The sequence below is a fragment of the Prunus mume genome, linkage group LG2, assembly GCF_029339155.1.
Source record: "Prunus mume cultivar Tortuosa linkage group LG2, ASM2933915v1, whole genome shotgun sequence".
Classification (NCBI taxonomy): domain Eukaryota; kingdom Viridiplantae; phylum Streptophyta; class Magnoliopsida; order Rosales; family Rosaceae; genus Prunus; species Prunus mume.
Genome location: NC_142699.1, coordinates 27,272,752 through 27,296,531, shown reverse-complemented (window position 1 = coordinate 27,296,531; position 23,780 = coordinate 27,272,752). Strand labels below are relative to the sequence as shown.

Genomic DNA, 23,780 nt, shown 5'->3' with positions numbered 1-23,780 from the left:
TCAAACCTTTCCTTTCTCTCTCGGGTTTATTTTTTATTTTTATTTTTTGGGTTTCCTCTCGGTTTTGATTTCTCTAGCGTAGCGCTGGCCATCAGCCTTCTTAACAAATTCAAATCAATCCTTCGTTACTGAGAATTGGCTTATGCTTTCTCTTGATTTTGATTTGGGTTCTTCAGAGACAGCTCAAACTCTGTCGCTGAATTGGGGTTTATAATTTCTGCTGAGTAATAGATGGAGCTCATCATCCTCTCCGTGCCCAACTGTTGAATCTGTGCCAACCTCTCATCACCGCCAAAAGCAAACATTCGAACGCCGTCACACGAGGCTGCCACTATAGCCACAAAGCAAGCCGCTGCTGGTAATTTCATTCTCTGATTTTTCAAGAATTTATTTGCTTGCTTGTGAGAAAATACGGAAAGTAGAGAAAAACGACATGTCTTCGCATAGAGCAGAGAGAAGGCTGTGTCTGCACGACTGTACTTAATTCTTTGTTTTTTAAGTCGTATAGCCGCTCGGCTATATTAATTTTGACACGTGGGCGCCTAACAGCAATCCGATACATAAATCGTATAGCCGGGCGGCTATAGCCCTTTTTGGTTATTTTTTAAAATAGTATAGCCGGCGGCTATACTTATTTTGACACGTGGCATCTGATCACAAAATAGTATAGCAGCACGGCTATACTTATTTTGACTAGCGGGCGTTCCTTTTTATATATATAAATAGTATAGCCGACAGGCGATACCAGGTTTTTCCCATTTTTTTAAAATAGTATAGCCGCACGGCTATACGTATTTTGACACTTGGGCGCCGGATCGCTAGGAAGGTCATTTTTTAATATATAAATATTATAGCCGATCGGCTATACCTGGTTTTTTTGATTTTTGATTTTTTTTTTATAAAATAAAAATAGTATAGACGGAGCTCGTCATTCTCTCCGTCCCCAACTGTTGAATCTGTGCCAACCTCTCATCACCGCCAAAAGCAAACGAACGCCGTCACACGAGGCTGCCACCATAGCCACGAAGCATGCAGCTGCTGGCAATTTCATTCTCTGATTTTTCAAGAATTTTTTTGCTTGCTTGTGAGAAATACGGAGAGAAAAACGACATGTCGTCACAATGATCTTAACAGAGGGCAGAGAAGGCTGTGTCTGTGCGACGAAAATCCAAACGAAGAAGAATAGATTTCGAAGCCATGTAAAGCAAAGCACGAACCTTTTTTCAATCCCATGCCTACCATCCGCTTCTGCTCATCGTTAGCTTCACCCAATAGCTTGCCCAGTTCGTTTTTAGCCTCAATCGCGACTTTGCTCAAAGCCTGTAAAACCCAATACCATCTACAACAAGTTCATGCGCAGATTATACACAAGGGTTTAGAGCAAGACTGCTTCCTCATAACCCAGTTCATTTGCCTCTGCAACACTCTCTCTTCCCTCTCTTACTCCACCGCCATCTTCGGCAGCGTTCACAGTCCCAGTACCTTTCTCTGGAACACTTTGATCAAAGGGTACTGCGAAAGGTCGCGTTTTGCCGATACTGTTGGCCTCTTTGTTCGGATGAAGAGAGAGGAGGGTGTTCCCGATAGGTATACGTACCCGTCTCTCGTCAAGGCCTGCGCGAGTGAGGCGAAGGTCTGGGAAGGCAGGGCAATACATGGGTCGGCTGTGAGGTGTGGGGTTGATGGGGATGTGTTTGTGAGCACCAGTTTGATTGATTTGTATGGAAAATGTAGGGAGATTTTGTGCGCTCGCAAGGTGTTTGATGGAATGTCTGAGAGAAATGTAGTTTCTTGGACAGCTATGGTTGTTGGGTATGCCAGTGTTGGGGACTTGGGTGAGGCCGGCAGGCTGTTTGATCAGATGCCGCAGAGAAATGTGGTGTCGTGGAATGTGATAATCAGTGGGTTTGTGAAATTGGGTGATTTGACAAATGCTAGGAGGATCTTTGATCAGATGCCTGAGAAGAATGTGGTTTCTTTTACTACGATGATTGATGGATATGCCAAGTACGGAGATATGGCGTCTGCAAGGTTTTTGTTTGACCAAGCCCCTAACAAAGATATTGTTGCGTGGTCGGCATTGATTTCTGGGTATGCACAAAATGGTCAACCCAACGAGGCTTTGAAGATATTTCTTGAAATGAGTGCGAGGAATGTTAAGCCTGATGAGTTTATAATGGTGAGCTTGATGTCAGCTTGTTCCCAAGTTGGTTGCTTGCAAGTGGCCAAATGGGTTGATTCTTACCTGAGCCAGAGCTCAATTGATGTTCGTCAGGATCATGTTCTTGCGGCTCTAATTGACATGAATGCAAAGTGTGGTAATATGGAAAGAGCAACAAGTTTGTTCGAAGCGATGCCTAAACAGGACATGATTTCATATTGTTCTATGATACAAGGGTTGTCGGTTCATGGTCGAGGGGATCAAGCTGTTGCCCTCTTCAATAAGATGTTAAATGAGGGTTTGGCTCCGGATGAGGTTGCTTTTACAGTCATCCTGACAGCCTGTAGCCGGGCAGGGCTCGTTGAGGAGGGTTGGCACTTCTTTGAATCAATGAGATGTAAGTACCATTTGACACCCTCTCCTGATCATTATGCATGTATGGTTGATCTTCTTAGCCGGTTGGGACGGTTAAATGCAGCTTATGACCTTCTAAAATCAATGCCTATGGAGCCTCATGCTGGTGCTTGGGGTGCCCTACTTGGAGCCTGTAAGCTAAATGGCAATATAGAGTTAGGAGAATTGGTTGCTAATCAACTTTTTGAGATTGAACCCCTAAATCCTGGTAATTATGTGCTATTGTCCAACATCTATGCGGCAGCGGACTGCTGGTTTGATGTTTCTGCTGTGAGGGACAAAATGGAAGAGCAGGGAATTAAAAAGATAAGCGGTTGCAGTTGGATTAGTTTAAAAGGCTGAGCTTCTTGCTAACTCTCTTGATGCAATGCATGGAGTTTATGCAGATGACAGACAATGTTCCCTGACGTCTACATTATGGAGTTGGAGTTTGATTAACAAATTTTAGTTGTGACTCCTAGCTTATTGGTGCTTAAGGAACCAAGCTGTTGGCCCTGCCTTCGACGTCGCTCCTACAGATGCAATTTCATGCGTTTCAACAATGCATGAAGGCATTCTGGTAGCTGAAAGTCTAACTTATCACCTCAAGTAAGAGAATGGCGACTTGAATGTTGCTCTTTTGAAATCCTCATACTTGGAGATGTGTAACCCAACGCTTATATAACATGGACTTATCACATAGGGATCCAAATGTGCTTGATCTTTGCACCTGAAATCTGTCAAATTAAAGTCATTCAATCAAGCTTTTTCGTAGGTTCTTGCAGCAAACAGTTTTGGCTGCCCAACCATGTACATGAATTTCTGTTCCTTGATAGAATAAATTTATCAAGTCTTGAATATGGGTGGGTGCCATTTATTCCTGACAGTTATAGTGATTGCACAAGACTTGTGAGGAAGATTATAAAGTTGGAGAATCAAGAGTACAGGTATTTGTGGAAATTGTGAGTATATGAAGAGTACAGGTATTTGTGGAAATTGTCAAAATTGAGTCATTTTTCTGCCCTAAGGCATTTGTTGCTGGGGTTGGGATAGGTATAAAGTCAAAATTGTCAAAACTGTCAAAATTGTCAATGGAAAAGATAAAAGTATTCCTGAAGTGTAAATGTTCCTTTGGCCTGCTTCAAGAAATTTTTCCTGCCCAGCAGAACACAACATCGTTGCAATATTTACCTCCCAGCATATCTGTTTAAAGTTGTTCACCTGATGTACAGATTGTGTTCTTACTGCAAGTGATGACACCATTGTATTTGTTTGCATCCTTTGGGATTCTAGCATCCCCTACTTGAAAAAAAAGAAGAAGAAAAACCTGTTTTATACATTAGCTTCTATCATCAGCTTTTGGCTTGCATTGTTCTGACATATTAGCTTCTACGAACAATTACAATTTAGTATCCTGTACTTACAATGTTAAGGCACGTTAGTACCTGACTTTTCAATTTCTACACTCGCATACCTCGAGCTTGTAAATTTGTTACAATCCGATTCCACCATTAGAGTTCCATTAGATATCTTTGTTAGTTGCTTACGTGGCACTGTAGATTCCGCATTTTTTAATTTTTGTTAATTTTAAATTAATTAAAATATACGAATAAAATATTAAAAGAAATTTTTTTAAAAAAATTTAAAAATAAATCTCTCTCTCTCTCTCTCTCTCTCCCCTGCGATTTTCTATTCCCCCCACCGGTTGATTTTCTTCTCCCTTCATTCCACCGGCAACCACCCAGACTCTCTCCCCGCCGCAAGATTTCTTCTCCCCTGCCCCGACCCTAAACTCCAATCCCCACCTACCAACCACAGCTTGGCGACCACTCTCTCCATCCTTCAGAGCTTGTTCCCGCCGTCGCCGACGCTTTCCGGTGAGATCTGACGGTCTGCATCTCTCTCTCTCTCTCTCTCTGTGTACAAATTAAAAAACCAACAAATTGGAAAAAAAATAAAAATAAAAAAATTCGTTGGTTTTTGAATTTGGGTGTTGAATGTGGTTATGAGAATTTTGGGTTGGCTTGTGTCTTCTCCCCTGTTTGGTAGATCATGAACTGATGGAAAGAAAACAAACGGTAACAAGTTTTCTTTTCTCAAAGTTTGAGACTTTTGCAGTTTTGGTAAATTTCCCAGTTTTGCAAAAAAAATCGTTGGTTTTTTTGTGGGTGGGGACCGGAGTTTGGAGTCGGGCAGGAGGAGAAGAAATCGGGTGGAGGGGGAAGGGGTCTGTGGTTGCGGGCTGGGGTTTTAGGTTGGTTTGGGTGCGGGTGGTGGTCATCGGTGAATGGGGGAAGAAGAAAATCGCCAGGGCTCTGGTTTGGGAGGATTTTTTTTCTCTTTTTCTGCAATTTTTTTGTCAAAACAAATATTTTAATCAATTTTAAATTAAAAATGTGGGATTCAGTGTCACGTAAGCAACTAACGGAGGAATCTGACAGAAACCCTAACGGCCGAATTGGATTGTAACAAATTTACAAGCTTGGGGTATGCGATTGTAAAAATTGAAAAGTCAGGTACTAACATGCCTTAACGTTGTAAGTACAGAGTACTAAAGTGTAATTAACCCAAAAGATTATATGAATGAAGTCAAACTCTGATGAGGTTCGTTGTGCGCAGATATTTCTGTAACCAGTGTTAGAGGTACTATCTTACAATTTTCATTTTTCAGTACGAAATGCAAGACAATCGCTCTAGCAATAATTATGACGGTAACAACATTGGGCACTTACAGGTATATTTTCCTCAAATGGTGTTGAGTAGAAGTGTTGATCCATGCCTGAATCTCCCTTTAAGAACCTTTAAGTAGGAAATATAACAACCTAGTTAGTATACACAGATCATTATAACAACTTAGTTAGTATACACAGATCATTTGACCAACTGTTGAAACATGAAGTTAGTAAATTAGTAACTATTAAGTATAAACTGATGGAAGATTTCAAAATTGCTACGGAAAAGAGAAGCTTCGAGCTCCAGGTGTCTCTCTGGCCTACTTGGAAATCGCATAATCTCTAGGTGGGTCTTATAATAATAATAATAATAATAATAATAAACAGTATAGCCGCGACCATACTCCAAATATGTTATTATTAAAACATATAGCCATGCGGTTATACTCCTTAAATATATTATTTTAAGAATAATACTACTCTTTACTAATTATGCTTTAAAGAATGTTCCACGAGAGTCAATATTTAATTAAGAATAATACTATTTTTACCACATTCCCATAACACCTTATATGACAGATAAGGTGTGCAATCATATTTTACTCGTTAGTCAAGTAGCGAGCGATTTGCCAATTTTGATCATATTTAACTGGGCAGATGCCTACTTTGTTCACATCTCACTTTTGGTATATACAATACAAAACTAGAGTCAAGTTGCCAACTTGCATATTTTTATTTTTTGGCGAAATGAAATGCCAACAGGAATATATTCAAAACAACAGAAAAAGACAGTGGTCACCAGGGAAGAAGACGGTTGCTGAGCCAGTTAGCTGGCTTGTACATGAGCCCAACTCTACCTTAACTAGACACAGAAATGTCTAATAATGGGCAGTGCATGATTAACCTGTAATTTACATGGAGACCCTCTTGCTCTTTTCTCTCTACGTGAGCTCTCTCTTTCTCTCTCCCTCCTTTTTAGTTCCTGTGTGTTCTTCTTCCTTACATTCTGTTGACTTTTAGTCGCTGAATCTAGTTTTTCTGGGATCAGGGCATACCAAGGCCTCTTTGGTATTAGTCCTTTTTGGGTTTTCACATATTACCAGCAGAACTCGAACCCATGCCTTAATAGTGAAGATAACGATCTTTACCAACTTGACCAACCCTCCCTCGTTGGCGATGGTATCTATATTTCAAGTTACTTACAGAATTCTTTCGGTTACAATTGCTACTGCACATTTCAGCTATATACTTTCATTACCCCTTTGAAATCATATATTTATCTCCCCGAATGAAAAACATTATCCCATACTTTCTGTTGGTTGTTTTCTTCTTGATTTTCCTTACGATCTACTCTGTAGTAAAAGATTGTCAACAGTTTTAGCCATGGAGGTTCAAAAGCTGGTTCGTTTAAGGAGATGCCTCTGGGGATAGATGCAACAACTGAGGAAGAATATGCTTCCCAGTCTAGACTACTTCAAGAATTTACTGGTATTTCCAGCATTGATAAGGCATGGATATTTAAATCTGACAGCGGTACGATTTCTCATATTTCTAACATGCATGTCCTTACTTCACATACAAGCCGTTGAAAGCCAAAGACCCATTTCTGATGAAGATATTTGCACACAAAATTTGTTATAGGAATTGGCTCCCAGGCAATGTTTTCAATTAGTCAACCAAATCTTTTGGCAAACAAAAGGAAGAAGTTCATTCTGTCCTCTCATGTTTTAAGAGAAAGTAACAATTCTGTAAATTTCCAATGGGCCCCATTTCCTGTGGAGATGACAGGAGTCTCTGTGATGGTTCCATCACCATCTGGTGCAAAGCTTCTTGTAGTTCGGGATCCTGAAAAAGAATCTCCCTGTCAATTTGAAATTTGGGGTCGAGCTCAAGTGGAAAAAGAATTCCACATCCCCCAATCTGTTCATGGCTCAGTATATGCTGATGGATGGTAAATTAATCATGTGAACGCAGTTTTCCCAATAATTGCTGTATATGATAATTGATGTTATCCTGTGCACAAGATACTTTGTAGGAGAGTCCAAACTTTCAATGAATACAGGTTTCAGGGAATTTCTTGGAACTCTGATGAAACTCTCATTGCTTATGTTGCTGAGGAACCATGTCCTTCCAAGCCCACATTTACAGGACAGGGCTACAAGAATAGTACTTCCGCAGATAAGGACTTAGGTAACTGGACAGGTCAAGGGGATTGGAAGGAAGAGTGGGGGGAAACCTATGCTGGGAAACAGCAGGCTGCACTTTTTGTCATGAACATTAACAGGTCTAGGACACTTGGTTTACTTTTTATCAGTACTAAGATTAGAAGTAAGGGGAATTCTTCTTTAGATGGCCAACTTATTTTTAATTTCTCTATGCATTACAGTGGAGAGACACAAGCTGTTAAAGGAATTGAAAAGTCTTTGAGTGTTGGTCAAGTTGTGTGGGCGCCACCGGTTAGAGGTTCACATCAATATTTGGTTTTTGTTGGGTGGTCAGAAGGTACCAGAAAGCTTGGTATCAAGTACTGCTTTAACAGGCCCTGTGCATTGTATGCGGTTAGGGCACCAAATTTTGAATCCAAAGCTGATGGACCTGAACTCAAGTGAGTTGCTTTGTGCAATGCTTATGTCTCTTTTTTGGACCCATATTCTTGTAAATGGTTTTGTGAGGTTCATTGTGCTTGGACATATCATATAACTATCAATTTCTTTAACTGTTTCAGAGATAGTTCAACTGAAGATTCTCCTGTAGTAAATCTAACTCAAAGCATAACTAGTGCTCTCTATCCACAGTTCAGGTAATGTTTTTTTTCCCCATCAGACATGTAAACTTCACAGGGGTCTATAACCTCATGCATTACTTAAATTGAGTCTGTGATATATCTTATGTGGAGCTCTCTTTTTAGATTTTAGAGACTTGTCACTTTCTTCTTGTCAAGAAGAATTCCTCTGGAAATGCTAGTCTAGATAGAACAGCAAATGGAAATTTTTCTAGTTACTTCAAACATTACCTAACAGATTGCTGATTGTATTCGAAACATGATGAATGTAAATTTTCCAGTCCAGATGGAAAATTCCTTTTGTTTTTATCTGCAAGGAGTGCTGTGGATTCTGGTGTACACTCTGCAACAGATTCTCTACACATAATAGATTGGCCGATGGATGGAGTACTATCCTCATCTACAAAAATTGTTGATGTGGTGAGCTCTTCAAATTTTATCTTTTTGGTTTGAGTATGATCAAATTTTTATGAATCACACAACCTAATAATAGAAGATTTAGAACCTTGTATGAGTTTTGCTCCCTCTCTATATAACCATACTTAATACACTTATTTTTTAGATTCCTGTTGTAATGTGTGGCGAGGATGGTTACTTCCCTGGGCTTTACTGTTCAAGTTTCCTTAGTAATCCATGGCTTTCTGATGGATGCACGATGATCTTATCTTCCGTCTGGGGCAGTTGTCAAGTCATACTTTCTGTGAATGTGTTGAGGTTTTTAACCATAGCGATCAGTCATCTGGCTCTCTCTTGTATCTGCACACCTTTTGTTACCTTGTCCTCATAATTAACTCATGAAATTTATATGAAATTACAGTGGGGAAGTATTACGTATCAGTCCTACTGATTCAAATTTTTCATGGAATGTTCTTACACTGGACGGGGACAATATCATTGCTGGTAACATAAACTGCCTGTTTAACTGATAACTGGATGAATATGTTTACTGAAGTGGAACGAAGTTTCACTTCTTGTTTGATTTCTGAAGTGTCTAGCAGTCCAGTAGATGTACCTCATATCAAGTATGGTTATCTTGTTGATAAAGATAGTAAAGATACTGCATGGAGTTGGTTAAATGTATCAAGGCCCACAAATGCATGCTCTGAGAAGGTCTGTCAATTTGCTTATCTTAGTATTGTTATATTATTACTACGTATCATGAATATCTTCAATGCTTGCATTTTTTTCTCAAAATTCTCCTTGCTACAGGTTGAATCTTTGCTCTCATCTCTTCAATTCAGTATATTGAAGATTCCCATCAGGGATGTTTCTTATAGCCTGACAAAAGGTATTATAAGCTCTTCTTTTTCCTTTTCTTAGCCATTTTCTTTCTTTTGTCTTAAAAAGTAATTGATTTTGAAGTCCTCTATATGCTGAAAACCTTTCAGGTGCCACCAAACCTTTTGAAGCTATATTTGTATCTTCCAAAACTAAAAGAAGTGATCCATGTGACCCATTAATTGTATTCCTTCATGGAGGACCGCATATTGTTTCATTGTCCAGCTTTTCAAAGTCCTTAGCATTTCTCTCTTCAATCGGTTTCAACTTGTTAATTGTAAACTATAGGTAAGTTATGGCTCTCCTTTCTCCCTGCATTCCAATTTTCTTATCAGGGTCAGGGCTCCAAATTTCCAGCTAAAGCACTTGATGTTCAACCAAATTGTGCTCCAATTTTGTTGATCATATATTATGACATTGTCATACTCATATGGATGGGGAGAAAAAACAAACACATCATTTAAGATAGTTCCCTTCATTATTGACAGGGTGTTGCTTCTGGCTGAAGGAAAAAAAAAAAAAGACATGCTTTTGTTTGATGAAACAATGGGAGGGTTATAATACCCCAGTGAAAGAAAAGACAACTAATAAGCATACTTTTTTTTCCTTTTTTCTTATCACCACCTTCTTGGCCTGCATTGCTCTGACATGCTAATTTTATCTCAGAGGTTCACTGGGGTTTGGTGAAGAAGCACTTCAGTCTCTTCCAGGGAACATTGGGTCCCAGGTGCTTATGCATATTTACCTTAATCGTTTCATAGTAATCTTACTATTCTGTTATGCTAGCTGGTGTTTGCCTTAGAGATGCCTAATCTACCAAATGTGCTCTTAGCTAGAGCCTTACCAAATGTGTTTTGAGACCCTGATCTCTTAGTTTCTTCTCTACAGGACGTGAATGATGTACTGGTGGCTATAGATCATGTCATTGACATGGGACTTGCCAGTCCATCAAAAATTGCAGTTCTTGGTGGTTCTCATGGTGGCTTTCTCACAACCCACTTGATTGGCCAGGTGTGGTAGTTTTGCAAAAAGCACGACTGTTTTAAGCATTTATAAGTATCTTCATGAACATTAGTGGTTTGGGGATTTCATTTGCATAGAGTTTTTTGTTTTTTGTTTTTAGGCATCTATAACTTATGCACGTCTGGTAGATGCTCTAGAAGGTGATATTTCATGTACGTTTAGGTATATTTAAGAGTTTAATAATCTTGTAACTGAAATGCTGCAGGCACCAGATAAGTTTGCTGCGGCAGCAACAAGAAATCCTGCTTGTAACCTTGCATTGATGGTGGGCACAACAGACATCCCAGATTGGTGCTATGTGGAGGCCTACGGAAGTGAGGGTAAAAATACATTCACAGAAGCACCTTCAGCTGAGCATCTAACTCTCTTTCACAGGAAATCTCCTATTTCACATAGCTCAAAGGTATATGCTTAGATTGGGTCTTCTTTTTCTCTTACTGTAATTTTGAGCCTGTTCTGGACTTTGAAACTAGCAGTGTATTGGAATAGAAGGAAAATCTACAAAAAGAACTAAAACCAAAAAACAGTTAATATTTAGAACGATATTAATTATTTACTGAGGAGTCTTCTGCTACTTCTAACTTTTTTTATTTTTGATGCTCTCTGCAGGTCAAAACACCAACCCTTTTTCTTTTGGGTGCTCAGGATATTCGTCTTCCCTTTTTCACTGGATTGCAAGTAAGCTAATATGTTCCCCTCATAATGAACTACAAACTGAACACTTATCCTATCTTAATGGTTTGAAAACAATATCAAGTGCTTGGATAATTATTCTTCTTCGCTGCATTGCAGTAGAAAATTACTCCTTTTCATCTTTTAAAGTGATTTCCTTTGTCCCCAAAGGGGTGGGAAGATTTTGATGCATCCACAGTTACCTAATTATAATGATGTAAGTAGAAAAGTGATCTAGAACCGAGGCCTTTTGTGATAAAACCTCACATGCGGACTTTACAAGTGGTTAAGTTATCAATTCAGCAGTAGTAGTGGGCTGCTGTTCTGTCTCTGAAATCTTAACATGGATGTTTATTGTTTGTAGTATGCTCAGGCATTGAAGGCAAAAGGAGTTCCTGTCAAAGTCATTGTGTTTCCTAATGATACTCATGCAATTGAGAGGTAGAGTACACACATGTTCCAAATGTGCTTCTGCATTGTAAACATGTAGTGTCTCAGTCACTAATACAATCAAGCTCATAGAAGTTTATACTTGGTTTCATTTCAATCTGATTTGAAATCCTGTTTGCAGGCCACAATCCGACTTTGAGAGCTTTCTGAATATTGGTGTGTGGTTCAAGAAATATTTATCCTAAATGAGCCGGCATTTCTCTCCCCTGCTTTTACTGTACAAATCTTTAATGCAATATTGCTGTTTATTAAAGTTCCACTCAGTAGGTTTGATCCACTTATAACCAAACTCTTCACCTTGGAACTTGTTGAAGGTGGTTAGCCATGCCTTTGTTCATCATGATTCATGTGTAATCTGCAATCTGGATGGCAAATATTTATGGTTTAGAAGCTAACATTATCGAAATCAATGTGGAAAGTTAAACTGTTATATATCTCCGTTTCCATAACGTTTAGTTTAACATTGCAACATTTTTTTTCTTTGATTGCATCAAGACTCAAAGCTAAGGCCTAAACCTTTCCAACAACAATCATACTCATTCACCAAAATAACAACAATCGAACTCTTATTATTTCATAAAGACATAATAAATTAATAGATGATGAAATCAGTTCAGTCTTTATTCCATTGAAAGCAAACATCATACGTTTTGTCATACCAGTTAAACCTACATGGACCATTTGGTACTATACTCCACCAACATTTGCTGCAATGCGGTGCGTCTCTAGGGTTATCGTATATATCGAACCATTTAAATGTGTTTGGCCACTGAAAACTGCAGTAGAATTGTGTACTGAATATCCAGCTAGGTCGAAAATTGAATCCAAAGTAAGCATGAGGAGGAAGCACTTGGACACCAATGTCGTCATCCGCTGATTTACAGTGAACTGTAAGGGTCACGTTTCCACCCAAATCATTTGTGACTGTAACAAATCTTCGTTTTATGAGCAGCGTTCCTTCGTCAGTGTCACATATGTTTATTCGAAACAACGAAAACAGCATTAGCAGCAGCACTGCATTTCGAATGAACCAAGCCATGCTTGTTTAATCTTAGTTGGAAAACACAATGGAATGCAATGCATCAGGTTTTCTTATAGTCTAGAATGCATGTAGTTTTAAAAAGATAACGGATGAGGTACATAGAACCAACCTGGTAACAATTTCCTGGGAATAAATGGAAAAACAGGTAAACAAGCGCAATGCTAAATCGTTGTTCGCTCAACGTTCCATATATAACCTTGATAAAACGACTAGGTACATTAAATCTGAATTTATTGTTGAAATTCAAGAAGGTTTCCAAATTAATTCTCACATCCATTGCAATCAGATATCATGGAGATATTTCCAAATTCAAAGTGTCTCATTAGTTACAATCGAATAAAAATTGTTTCCATATATTGACCGCTACATTAATATAAAAAATGCAATAATTGGCTTAGTTCATGGGTATCTTAGGGATAAATATATAAAATATGGTGCGGGTCCTTTTGAGAAATATATACCTGCGCAGCTATACTTGGATCCTTTTTTTAAATTATTATTAAGAAAGAGGGACAGAGTCACCTAGAGTTGGTTCGATCACCAGGGACTGAACCTAATGATCTGTGGCCCTAGAGCCTGCTTGCCCATAGTAAGGTCTAGTCTATAATCCCAGGGATAAACCTTTTTACACTCAAGTAATCCAACCGTGGAAAAAAGGATATGCTTGCTTGCTGTAACTGTAGGGGCTTACATTTAAGGGAGGAGATGAGTTTACGAATCATAAAAGAGGGAAAAGCTTGGAGTCTACGAATCGGGCTCGGGATCGGGATAATAGGCCTAGGGCTAATAAAGTAACTCGACTAACTAAGTTAGTCTCGGGATTAATTTGTGTAATCCAATCCAGTAAGAAACGAAGTGGCTCGACAAAGGTTTTGAGATCTCTTCTCTTGTTTGTCTCTTAGGTATAGCGAAGCGTTAACAATACCATCGCCACGCTGACTCCAATGAAACCATTTCTACAGAATCAAAGGAGGAAACGAAGAAGAAAGATTAGCATCCCAGGTAATGATCTACTTTACTATGGTGCTATTTGCCATTTGTTCTACAACTCATGTACAAGTTATTCCCTAAGTGATGAGTAAGGAGATGGAAGCAAACTGCTCGATAAAGCTCTAGCGAGGAGGGAAGCGAAGCTGCTCGACGACAATGGATCGAAAGAGAGTAAACGAAGTTGGCGAATCATAGCAATTAGGGTAATAAGTGACACTAGTTAGTCTCGGGATTGAATCAACCAAGGGAGGAGATGAGCTAGCGAATCAGGAGCAGAAACCAAGTGAATTACTTTACTTGGACTGTTTTTAGCTAAATTTTCAACCTATGGCTTTTGATATAGAAAAATTTGGCAATCACGTAGGTTCATTATACAATAATTCATATAATTTTTACAACTATTAATATTCTAGTCATTTATGCGCTATCAATGGATTAATATATATTAGTGAATGAGACTCGTGCTGCTATTGAGTAGGTGCGCTAGCACTACGAATTGAGGAGATCGCTAATAAAATGGTTAAAAGAGTTCTTGTCCAATCTCTCCCACCAAAAAAAAAATAGGTTTTTCCAAGAATGAACCCTTAATTGAACTTAAATCTTATATTGATTTGATATGAAATTTCTCTCCCTTCAATATCTACTTTGAATATGTTGAAGCTAGCAAATTAATACCTATAAAGTATAAACTAATGGAAGTAGGCCACAAATTTTCAAAATTACTAGGGAAAAGAGAAGCTTCAAGCTCCAACTCTCACTTTCCTCCCATTGGGGAGTAGTTTGGTGCTACTTACTACCATTACCCGGTCTATGTTGTCCCCTTTTAATCGCGTACGTATTATACGTATGGTAGTGAGAGAATTAAAATCCTTTAAATAAATATGAAATATATCTATAATATATAGTATTAGTTGCATGGCTATACACTACTCGGAATATATTATTTTAATTAATGTGGTTGTCCACTTTATGTGATGATGGACAACTGCATCAATTGAAATTAGTTAATATTTTCTTTTCTTTTATAATTTATTAATACTTAAAAAAACATGTTAATTAAACTTTCTTTATTAAAATAAACTTCATTGATTTAACTTGATGTGGCATATGATATGCCACATCATGTGAAAGAAATGTGAAATAAAAATATAGTAAATATAGCATTACTCAAATATAATAGTTCTAGACTAAATAATATTTTAGAGGACTAAACTATAGCTTGGACTTCATTTAGCCCTATTAAATTGTCAAGTTTTGTAGGGTCTATTAACCGATGTGTGATAATTTCACATAGGAATATACAGTTGTCATTCACAAAAATAATAGGTGTGCAAAGTCAATGCTTTGGGTGCATATAGAACCTGCATCTTGTTTTGATGGGTCGGGTCGACCCGAGTTTCGTATATGGATGATCCGAATCGTCCGACTGCCTTCAACTTTCTCCTATTTGATATCTCTGCCTGTCCATTTGAGCCTACCAAAGTTGATACTCTCCGAGTCTCTGCAAATTACTCCAACAACGTTTGGAGGACTCTAACCATGTTATTATCACTTTCCTAATACTCAAGAAAAATATAGTATGTTTCAGTTTCTGTGAAAACAATGTTTGTGAAGCTCCAGTTGGACACCAGTTGCTTCCCCATTTTGGGTTCCATAAAAACCTCACCCAACATAAGGCATTCTCCATTAGACAAACTTGAACTAATAAACAAGGAGAGGAAACCCAGAGTGGTTCAGAGCCCCAATGGAGGAGGAACAGTCAAGAAGGGTTTAAGTGAAGTTCATAGACCCACCCATGATAGATGTGGAAATGGTGCTGTTGTTCATGAGGTTGAGCAGAAGAAACACAGTTTTGTGAGCAACCCAGGTGGGGAAAAGAGGAAAATCACTAAGGCTAGTGGTGCTTATGTGAAAAGCAGGGATTTTGATGTTGAATTGAGGGCGGTGAATGGAAATGGAGTGGTGAAGAAAGTGCCTTCCAAGTGTTCGACGAAATGGGTCACTTATGGGGGTTGCTTACCTGCAATTTTGAAGGCATTGGATGAAGTTGAGGATTTGGATAAGGCTTTGAAGCCATGGGAAGATAGGCTTACTAACAAGGAAAGGAGCATAATTTTGAAGGAGCAGGTGAGTTGGAAAAGGGCTTGGGAGATTTTTGAGTGGTTCAAGAGAAAGGACTTTTATGAATTGAATGTGATTCACTATAATATACTGCTTAGAATTCTTGGGAAGGCAAGGAAGTGGAGCCTTGTAGAGAATCTTTGGGATGAGATGAAGGTTAAAGGAATAGCGCCTATCAATTCGACTTATGGAACTTTGATTGATGTTTATAGTAAAGGTGGGTTGAAAGAAGAAGCACTTCTTTGGCTGGAGAAGATGAACAAACAAGGAATGAAACCTGATGAGGTTACTATGGGGATTGTCGTTCATTTGTATAAGAAAGCGGGAGAATTTCAAAAAGCTGAGGATTTTTTCGACAAATGGTCATTGAGCCTATCTTTTAGACAAGAGGGCACTACTACAACAGCTGCTGGTGGATTGGGGAGCTCTTTTCACTCTCATGTTTCTTTGAGCTCACATACATATAATACATTGATTGACACGTATGGAAAGGCTGGCCAACTTAAAGAAGCGTCTGAAATATTTGCAACGATGCTTAGGGAAGGGATTGCTCCGACTACAGTGACTTTCAATACAATGATGCACATTTGCGGTAACCATGGCCAGCTAGAAGAAGTTGCTTCCCTTATGCAGAAGATGGAAGAGCTTCGATGCCCAGCGGACACAAGAACATATAATATTCTAATTTCGCTCCATGCAAAGCATGATAATATAGACATGGCGACAAAATACTTCACAAAGATGAAGGAGGCTCACCTTGAGCCAGACCATGTGAGTTACCGCATCCTTTTGTATGCATACTCATTAAGACACATGGTTAGTGAAGCCGAAGATCTCATATCAGAGATGGATGAAAGGGGCCTTGAGATTGATGAATTCACTCAGTCAGCTCTGACTAGGATGTACATAGAAGCTGGGATGCTTGAGAAGTCATGGTTTTGGTTCATGAGGTTTCATCTTTCGGGGAAAATGAGTTCTGAGTGCTGTTCTGCTAATATTGATGCATATGGAGAGCGTGGGCATATTTTGGAAGCTGAGAAAGTTTTTTTTTGCTGTCAAGAAGTGAAAAAATTGAGTGTCCTTGAGTTTAACGTGATGATTAAAGCCTATGGGGTGGGGAAACATTATGATAAAGCATGTGAGTTGTTTAATAGCATGGAGAGTCATGGTGTAGTTCCAGACCAATGTAGCTATAGTTCTCTCATACAAATTTTGGCTAGTGCTAATATGCCACATATAGCAAACCCCTATCTCAGGAAGATGCAGGAGGCAAGATTGGTAAGTGATTGCATCCCTTATTGTGCTGTGATCTCAAGCTTTGCAAAATTAGGACAATTGGAAATGGCAGAGGGACTATATAAAGAGATGGTTGGATTCAATGTTCAACCAGATGTTATTGTCTTTGGGGTGTTGATAAATGCTTTTGCTGATGTTGGAAGTGTTAAAGAAGCTCTCAGTTATGCTGATGCAATGAAAAAGGCAGGTTTGCCTGGGAACACGGTGATTTACAACTCCTTGATCAAGCTCTATACTAAAGTTGGTTTTTTGAAAGAAGCAGAAGAAACTTACAGGCTTATTCAATCATCAGAGGATGGTCCTTCCATATATGCTTCAAATTGTATGATTGATCTTTATAGTGAGCAATCTATGGTTAAACCAGCAGAAGAAATCTTTGATGGCTTGAAGAGAAAGGGAAATGCAAATGAGTTTACATATGCAATGATGTTGTGCATGTATAAAAAAATGGGGAGGTTTGAGGAAGCCATTCAGATTGCAGAGCAGATGAGAGAACTGCGACTTTTAACTGATCTGTTGACTTATAATAATGTGCTTGGGTTGTATGCGATGTATGGAAGATTCAAAGAGGTGGTGGAAACTTTCAAGGAAATGATGAGAGCTGCCATTCAACCTGATGATTGTACATTCAAATCACTTGGACTTGTTTTGGTGAAATCTGGTATTTCAAAGCAGGCTGTTGCGAAGCTGGAAGTATCGGTGAAGAAGGATGCCCAGAGTGGTTTGCAAGCATGGATGTCAGCCCTCTATTCTGTTGTGAGAATGAGTGGAAGTAATTATGTGTAGATACTATCTTTGCATCCAGCGTTTTGAGTAATGACCATCAGATCCTGTGCTCCAATTTCTTGCTGATTTATGAAATTCAATGAGGAAACTGGGCTGTGGAACTTCAGTGTAGAAGCTTTGCGTGGTGTTGTATGTAAAGTTGCGTCCTACATAGTATATACCACTCAAAGGCACTGAGAAAGGAGGTGGAATTTTTTGATACAGGAACACAACGTAGATGGTCTGTCGTTTGACGGGAACAGGACGTGGATGAACCTGTATAGAGCTTATTGCCCGCCACAAGAATTGTATAGCCAACTTTACAGGAACAAGTCCTTGAGCCAAATTGAATATTTTGTAAAATCCTTGTATGACAAATTGTATCTCTTAATATATGGTTGCAATATGCAAGCAAGGTTCAAGTACTACGTAAGTTAACTGAAGGTCTCCTCTCATGCTTAAAGCAGAACTTTCTCTACGTTTTTTTTTATCACCTCTCAAGCTTATAGATTACATATTTCCTTACAAAAGCATTTCAGTTTTTTTTTTAAGACCTTTCCTATTGAGAGGAGTGATAATATACTAAACTCACATACACTACATGGATGTTAAGACTCGAACTTAGGATCTTTGCATTGGGAATCAATTGTTTCAAACTACCACACTAGTGGGTCCTCTGTAAAACATATATGTTTAGGAAGACATATTATGGACTTTGCTCTTTTTCAGGACTTTTAGTTTCTGACCCTCGGCAAAATTTATAAGCCCAGTATTTTAAATGTTGCTTGAATTAAACCAGTTCTTCCCAAATTGGATATGCTATATGGTATAACGGGATAATGTAATTAAGGGTCCATTGATTACCACTTCATTTTCATCCCACCACTTTTTTTTCATCTCTCTTTTTCTCCATGTATTTCCCCTCTATCGTTAGGCAACAAAACAATAAAAATAAAAACTAAAAACCAAAAATGAAAAGATTACCAAATGGACTAGAAATTATAACCCATTCTTCATTAGTTCATTTCATTATCTATTTGCCAGCTCGCTTTAGTACAAAAATGCAGCTGTGCTAATGCAGAAGCTGATTTGATTTGATCATTTTCCTCTCTTTTTTTCTTCCAAAAACAAGGACAGTAGGTTCACATACTCGATAGGATGAGTGATTTCAAATCAGTAAAATGGAGAAGAAGACAACAATAATTGTTGAAACTTGATGCCAAATTATCAGAGTCTCTTATGTTATTCACACATCACAGGTCTCTCTGTACACCCATTCATATTCATGTTTTGGGTGGGGTAGACAAGTTGACTACTTGACACCCAAACCACCTTTACATTTTGGCTGACACTCCAAATAATAATAGTTTATTTTGAAAATATCTAACGATTATTCTCACAGCGCCATAGAAGCAGCTCGCACAGCAATACCAAACTAGTCCATAGAGCAACAGAAACTGAAACAGAAACAGCATGGAGCATGACAGAAACAAACGTTTGCTTAATGCTCTTATATGGTGTGTTTCAAAAGCTCAAGTTGGTGTAGGTGCTTTTTGTACAGTCAGCAGCTGTTAGCATCAATCAAGCATCTTCTGACGCTGAGAAGAATAATGCCCGTGAACGGCCTCTTGTTTTTCTCTTCTTCTGTTCTGTTCAGGCAACTTGCAACAAAGAAAGATAGAAAGTAGATCCAGCTGCCAAATTAGTGAATTATTTATTGCACAGTTCGATATTTTTTTCAACTTCTTTTTGCGTTTTCAGATCCCTTTTTTATATACAGTAGTATGTAAAAAGACAGCAACGATCAACATGTATGTGTGTATCTTTTCATATTTTCTTGTTCAGATTCATTTGCATGTCGTATGGGGAAGATTTTTATGGATGCACAAGCAACAAACGTAATTCCAGACAAAAAAAGGGCGGGTTTGCTCAACAACAATCTACAACTTTTTCTTCTTCTTTTCTTGCAAGGCAAGAGTCACCAAAGCAAGCCTCATATTTTGTGACGAATACAATAATTTGTTTGCTATAAAATAAAAAGGAGAGCCATGGAACACTCCACCTTTTCAACGATAATTTCAAGATTTATTTGAGTATTTCTTGGTTGATTGATGTTATTGTGGTAACTACTCTTAATCACTGCATATGCATATGCATATGCAATTTATAGAATTACTACCGGAACTTCCTATGCTCCAAGTAAGCACCTCAAATATGCTTCACAGATCCAATCTCAAGGAATTCATATGCTACATAGAACTTTTTAATCATTGGATTAACCAGTTCACTTTTTTTCGTTGGATCTATTTCGTAATGCGATATGACTTCCAACCATGGATGAACTCCTTACAAAGATGAAACAAATTTTGATTAATCATATATTAGTACCAGTAACCACTAATCAAAGCAACATCAGAAGTTTTGATCCAATGTACAAATTCTAAACCCTAAACCCAACTGAACTAACATACCACTAAACCTAAATAAAAGTAAAACTTATGTCGTAGCCTTAATTAGATCCAAATAATGCACACAAAATCAAACGACGACGTTATGCCACGAAACGACAAAGTCCTGCAACCCAGCTCTCAACTCCTCCCAAAGCCTAGCCTCCTGATCAAGCTCGACCCCGCCACCCTCCGCCATTTTCACTTCCCCCAACACCAAACTCAGCGCAACCTCCTTCACCTCAACAGCCATAACCACCTTCGTCATCACCCCCTTCCCTCGTTTCCCCAACCCTACATTCACACCGCTCTTCCCTTTCTCCACTTTATACCCCAACCTCTCCCCAACTTCCGCCACTTTTTCCACCACCGTCTCCGCCGCCGCCTCAGCCGTGAACCGCCTCTCCATCCGGATCTCCACCTCGAAGAGCCCCGACAGATCCAATCCCGACGACATCGAGATTATATCAAATGCATTCATCCCGCACGGTACGGCGTCGCATTTCGACTTCTCCTCCTCCGGTTCGAAAGCGCCCGTCAGCCCCAACTCCATCGATTTTTTAAACCACGCCTTCTCCATCAGCGCCTCGATCCCCAACCTCGTGTTCGGGTTCGGGTCGAGCAGTTGGTATATGATCCGACCTGCCGGCTTCGAAATCCAACCCGGAATCTCGTACTCTCGCCTCTGAACCTTCTTGTACATGGCAGCCAAATTGCTGTCTTCGAACGGTAGGCGCCCGGCGAGCAAGACGAAGAGGATAACACCGCAGGACCACGCGTCGGCTTTGGAGCCGTCGTAGCCGCGCCGGTAAACCACCTCGGGCGCCGTGTACGCGGGGGTTCCGCAGGCCGTCTGCAGCAGCCCGTCTTTGAGCTGATCGGGCAAGGCCGAGAGCCCGAAATCCGAGACTTTTAAGTTCCCGTTCTTGTCCAGCAGAAGGTTCTGGGGCTTCACGTCGCGGTGAGCGACGCCGTTCTGGTGGCAGAAGTGCAGGGCCGAGACGAGCTGCTGGAAATACCGGCGGGACAGGGACTCCGGCAATTTACCGTGGCGCGAGATTTTGGCGAATAACTCGCCGCCGGTGGCGAGCTCGACGACGAGGTAGATTTTGGACTTGGTAGCGAGGACCTCATGGATTTTGAGGATGTTGGGGTGGTGATGGAGGCGGCGCATGGCGGAGATTTCTCGGAGGATCCGAGGCTCCATGACGGCGTCGATTTGGGTTTTGTCGATGATTTTGATGGCGACGGCGGTATTGTCCACGAGGGATTGGGCCTTGTAGACCTTGGCGAAGCTTCCCCGCCCCAATATCCGGCCCAATTGGTATTTGCCGAGGAGGGTGGTGGTGGTGGCGGCGGTGGAAGGTGGAGGGGTTTGTGGGACCCCTTGGTCCATGGCTCGCAGGTTGGAGAAAGCTAAAGCAGCAGCAGCAACCTAGAGACTGTTGAGGACAAGGGCTGATGTGGTTTGGGTGTTGGCTTTTATAGCATATTGTTTTTGAGCCTGCTAGTTGGCCTTCTACCGTCAAAATTTTTGTTTCCCATACTACCCTTGTATTATTTGTTTTGGTTTTTGTATTTGTAGTGATTACAACTTTAATTGGAAAAAATACGTGTTTAAGGGTCAATTAAATTTTCGCATAAGTAAAATTTGACCAGATAGATATGATATCTGATATTTTTTCGTGTATTTAACACTTTGCACATATTTGTGAGTTTATTTTTCTCTCTTATGATTTGTATCTTATGTTGCACCAACACTTCAATTTATATCCTATCAACATGAAGATTTTGTTTATTTAATATATATATAATTATTATTATAATTTTTTTAATTGTCGTGTCCTAGTTGTGTCTGTGTTCTAGTTTTTTGATATTTTCTGTATTCCCGTGTTCCCATATCGCATATTCGTATTCATGTGTCGCATATTCGTATTCTCATGTTCATATATGTGCAACATAATTTGTATCTGTATTTTGATATCACCACCCAAGAGCATATATGATATATATTCTGAGTCGGCATTTATTCCATATATGTGCAAATACATGTTTATTAGATTCCATGTCATGCTTAGTCAGGTAGTTATAGATATCCTCTCAAAGTCATACTTATATAAGGATGAATTTTTTTTTTTTTTTCCTCACCAACCAACCTTTAGTTTATTGTTTCTCCTTGTTTAGATTCAGATCTCATATTTAACTCACATAAATACAAAGACGATATATATTTGTGATGACTCAATACATAATTTTAATTAGCTCTATTTGTGACGGTGACCGCCACAAAATGCTGCCATAAGCAATGATGTACACACTTACAATGTTAATACGCGAGAACAATTAAATACGCTGCAAACAAACAGAAGAAATGGGTATTATCATTTGTCATTAAATAAATATCAAAGTGGGCAATTGGGAATGCAGAAGGAACTTTCTTTTGTAACTTCCTATCGTTCCAAGTTGTGGAGGGTCACAAACATGATTTGAAAACAAAGGCATCAAGGTGAAAAGTATTTCCACTACCAATTAAGAATATAATGCTAATAAACTAATCAGTGTGCTGACAAATGAGATGACCCCATGCTTAAAGCCTTAAACAAAAGTGTAATTATACACCATTCTCTTTTCAAAGCAAAGCGTCTTTTATTTATGTTTTTTTAATTTAAAAAAAATTCTATAGTAACGGGTAATTATATGACAGACTGTAAAATGAAAGGCACCAGCTTCAACAATAAACACGCATAAAACAAAAGATTAGATCAAATCAAATCATAATTATTAATTAATTAATTCATGGAGTGATATGATATGGGAACAACTTGGCCCCCTCTGATCTGATAAGTCAAATTAGGAGGTAATACGACCTTTCATTGTGTCGTTTTCTTGCAAAAGTTTCACGTGGTTGGTTTGCTTCTGCCTGCCTAGGGCCTGCTCTCAACTTGCGTGGCAAATTCGCATGTATGTAATAAAGGGTATTTAGGTAATTTAGGCAGGTACTGGAGCACATTATTTGGGCATGTTGGGATTGCCTAGGCTGCGTCTGCGGCTGACTGCATCTGCCAACGACTTATCTCCTGCTCCTGGCCACTGGGGTGGCAGGAGGTTGTTGCCGCGTTATTGTCTTTGCCTTGCAAAATAGCAACTACATATATACACTTTTTTTTTTTTTCCATATTGTTTTCATGTTTTCTTTTTCTATTTACTTGATGGGTTATGTTATGATTTGAATATTTTCTTTGACTTTTTATGTTGTTGAGAAATTATGTTATTGCATTTATAATTGAGTTAAAAAAGTTATTAGCCACAAATGATCATTACAATAACGGAGCGATCTAACATCAAAATTAAGACAATCTGGGGCTCTTCCATTAACGATTACGTCGGATTGAAGAAACTCGACATAGACATCTCAACTAAGAGTGCAAACTCAGGACAACTAAAATAAATTAAGCTTTTCATAAAAAATAAAAATAAAAATAAATTAAGCTTGAAAAAAATCAAGTCATAACAATACAAATATGTGAGATTCAACATTTTGTTTGTTTATTTAAATCCTAGCTCATTTTATTCGAAACTAATATAGTTTAATTTACAACCAATTTATTTCAATGTAATATAATATTAAAAGCTCCAATTGACCAATTGACCCCAAAATAGTGAGTCCGTCATCTTAGGACTCGTTTGA

The 23,780-nt window shown here is 39.0% G+C and overlaps 3 protein-coding genes and 1 pseudogene across 8 annotated transcripts; 3 read left to right on the top strand and 1 right to left on the bottom strand.

Annotated features, from left to right (window-relative positions):
* The first annotated feature begins 932 nt into the window (after positions 1-932).
* Positions 933-3,880, top strand: LOC103323949 (putative pentatricopeptide repeat-containing protein At5g37570 pseudogene; annotated as a pseudogene). The gene is made up of 2 exons (XR_016124508.1): positions 933-3,501; positions 3,538-3,880. The product of XR_016124508.1 is annotated as a putative pentatricopeptide repeat-containing protein At5g37570 pseudogene (transcript).
* A 1,937-nt stretch (positions 3,881-5,817) lies between these two features.
* On the top strand, positions 5,818-11,861 carry LOC103323950 (acylamino-acid-releasing enzyme-like). 5 transcript variants are annotated; one of them, XR_016124553.1, is made up of 19 exons: positions 5,818-6,171; positions 6,275-6,759; positions 6,868-7,177; positions 7,289-7,510; positions 7,613-7,831; positions 7,952-8,026; positions 8,290-8,428; positions 8,571-8,722; positions 8,826-8,908; positions 8,997-9,118; positions 9,218-9,296; positions 9,397-9,574; positions 9,953-10,013; positions 10,175-10,297; positions 10,515-10,712; positions 10,919-10,987; positions 11,105-11,198; positions 11,346-11,422; positions 11,553-11,720. XR_016124553.1 is itself a non-coding variant. In XM_008225977.2 (19 exons), exons 3-19 carry the CDS (start codon positions 6,642-6,644, stop codon positions 11,614-11,616), a joined length of 2,289 nt encoding a protein of 762 aa, XP_008224199.2. In that variant the 5' UTR covers positions 5,825-6,171; positions 6,275-6,405; positions 6,585-6,641; the 3' UTR covers positions 11,617-11,861. The 5 variants fall into 5 exon arrangements, 3 of the variants coding, with proteins under 3 accessions (XP_008224199.2, XP_016647658.2, XP_088903232.1); XR_016124554.1 differs by having other exon boundaries at positions 5,819-6,171; positions 11,102-11,198; XM_008225977.2 differs by lacking the exon at positions 11,105-11,198 and having other exon boundaries at positions 5,825-6,171; positions 6,275-6,405; positions 6,585-6,759; positions 11,553-11,861.
* Positions 11,862-14,828: 2,967 nt separating this feature from the next.
* LOC103323951 (Tetratricopeptide repeat (TPR)-like superfamily protein) lies at positions 14,829-18,123 on the top strand. Its single transcript, XM_008225979.3, has one exon. It carries the CDS (start codon positions 15,066-15,068, stop codon positions 17,664-17,666), a length of 2,601 nt encoding a protein of 866 aa, XP_008224201.2. The 5' UTR covers positions 14,829-15,065; the 3' UTR covers positions 17,667-18,123.
* Positions 18,124-20,000: 1,877 nt separating this feature from the next.
* LOC103323952 (CBL-interacting serine/threonine-protein kinase 4) lies at positions 20,001-21,554 on the bottom strand. Its single transcript, XM_008225980.3, has one exon. The coding sequence runs from the start codon at positions 21,486-21,488 to the stop codon at positions 20,184-20,186; it is 1,305 nt and encodes a 434-aa protein (XP_008224202.3). The 5' UTR covers positions 21,489-21,554; the 3' UTR covers positions 20,001-20,183.
* Positions 21,555-23,780: the final 2,226 nt, after the last annotated feature.

Bases quoted from the DNA above. Each gene is read 5' to 3' on its own strand.
- LOC103323950 (XM_008225977.2), top strand. From the start codon at position 6,642: ATGCCTCTGGGGATAGATGCAACAACTGAGGAAGAATATGCTTCCCAG. The intron at 7,178-7,288 runs GTAAATTAATCA...CAATGAATACAG, and splicing joins TCAGTATATGCTGATGGATG to GTTTCAGGGAATTTCTTGGA. The intron at 9,119-9,217 runs GTCTGTCAATTT...TCCTTGCTACAG, and splicing joins CAAATGCATGCTCTGAGAAG to GTTGAATCTTTGCTCTCATC.
- LOC103323951 (XM_008225979.3), top strand. From the start codon at position 15,066: ATGTTTGTGAAGCTCCAGTTGGACACCAGTTGCTTCCCCATTTTGGGT.
- LOC103323952 (XM_008225980.3), bottom strand. From the start codon at position 21,488: ATGGACCAAGGGGTCCCACAAACCCCTCCACCTTCCACCGCCGCCACC.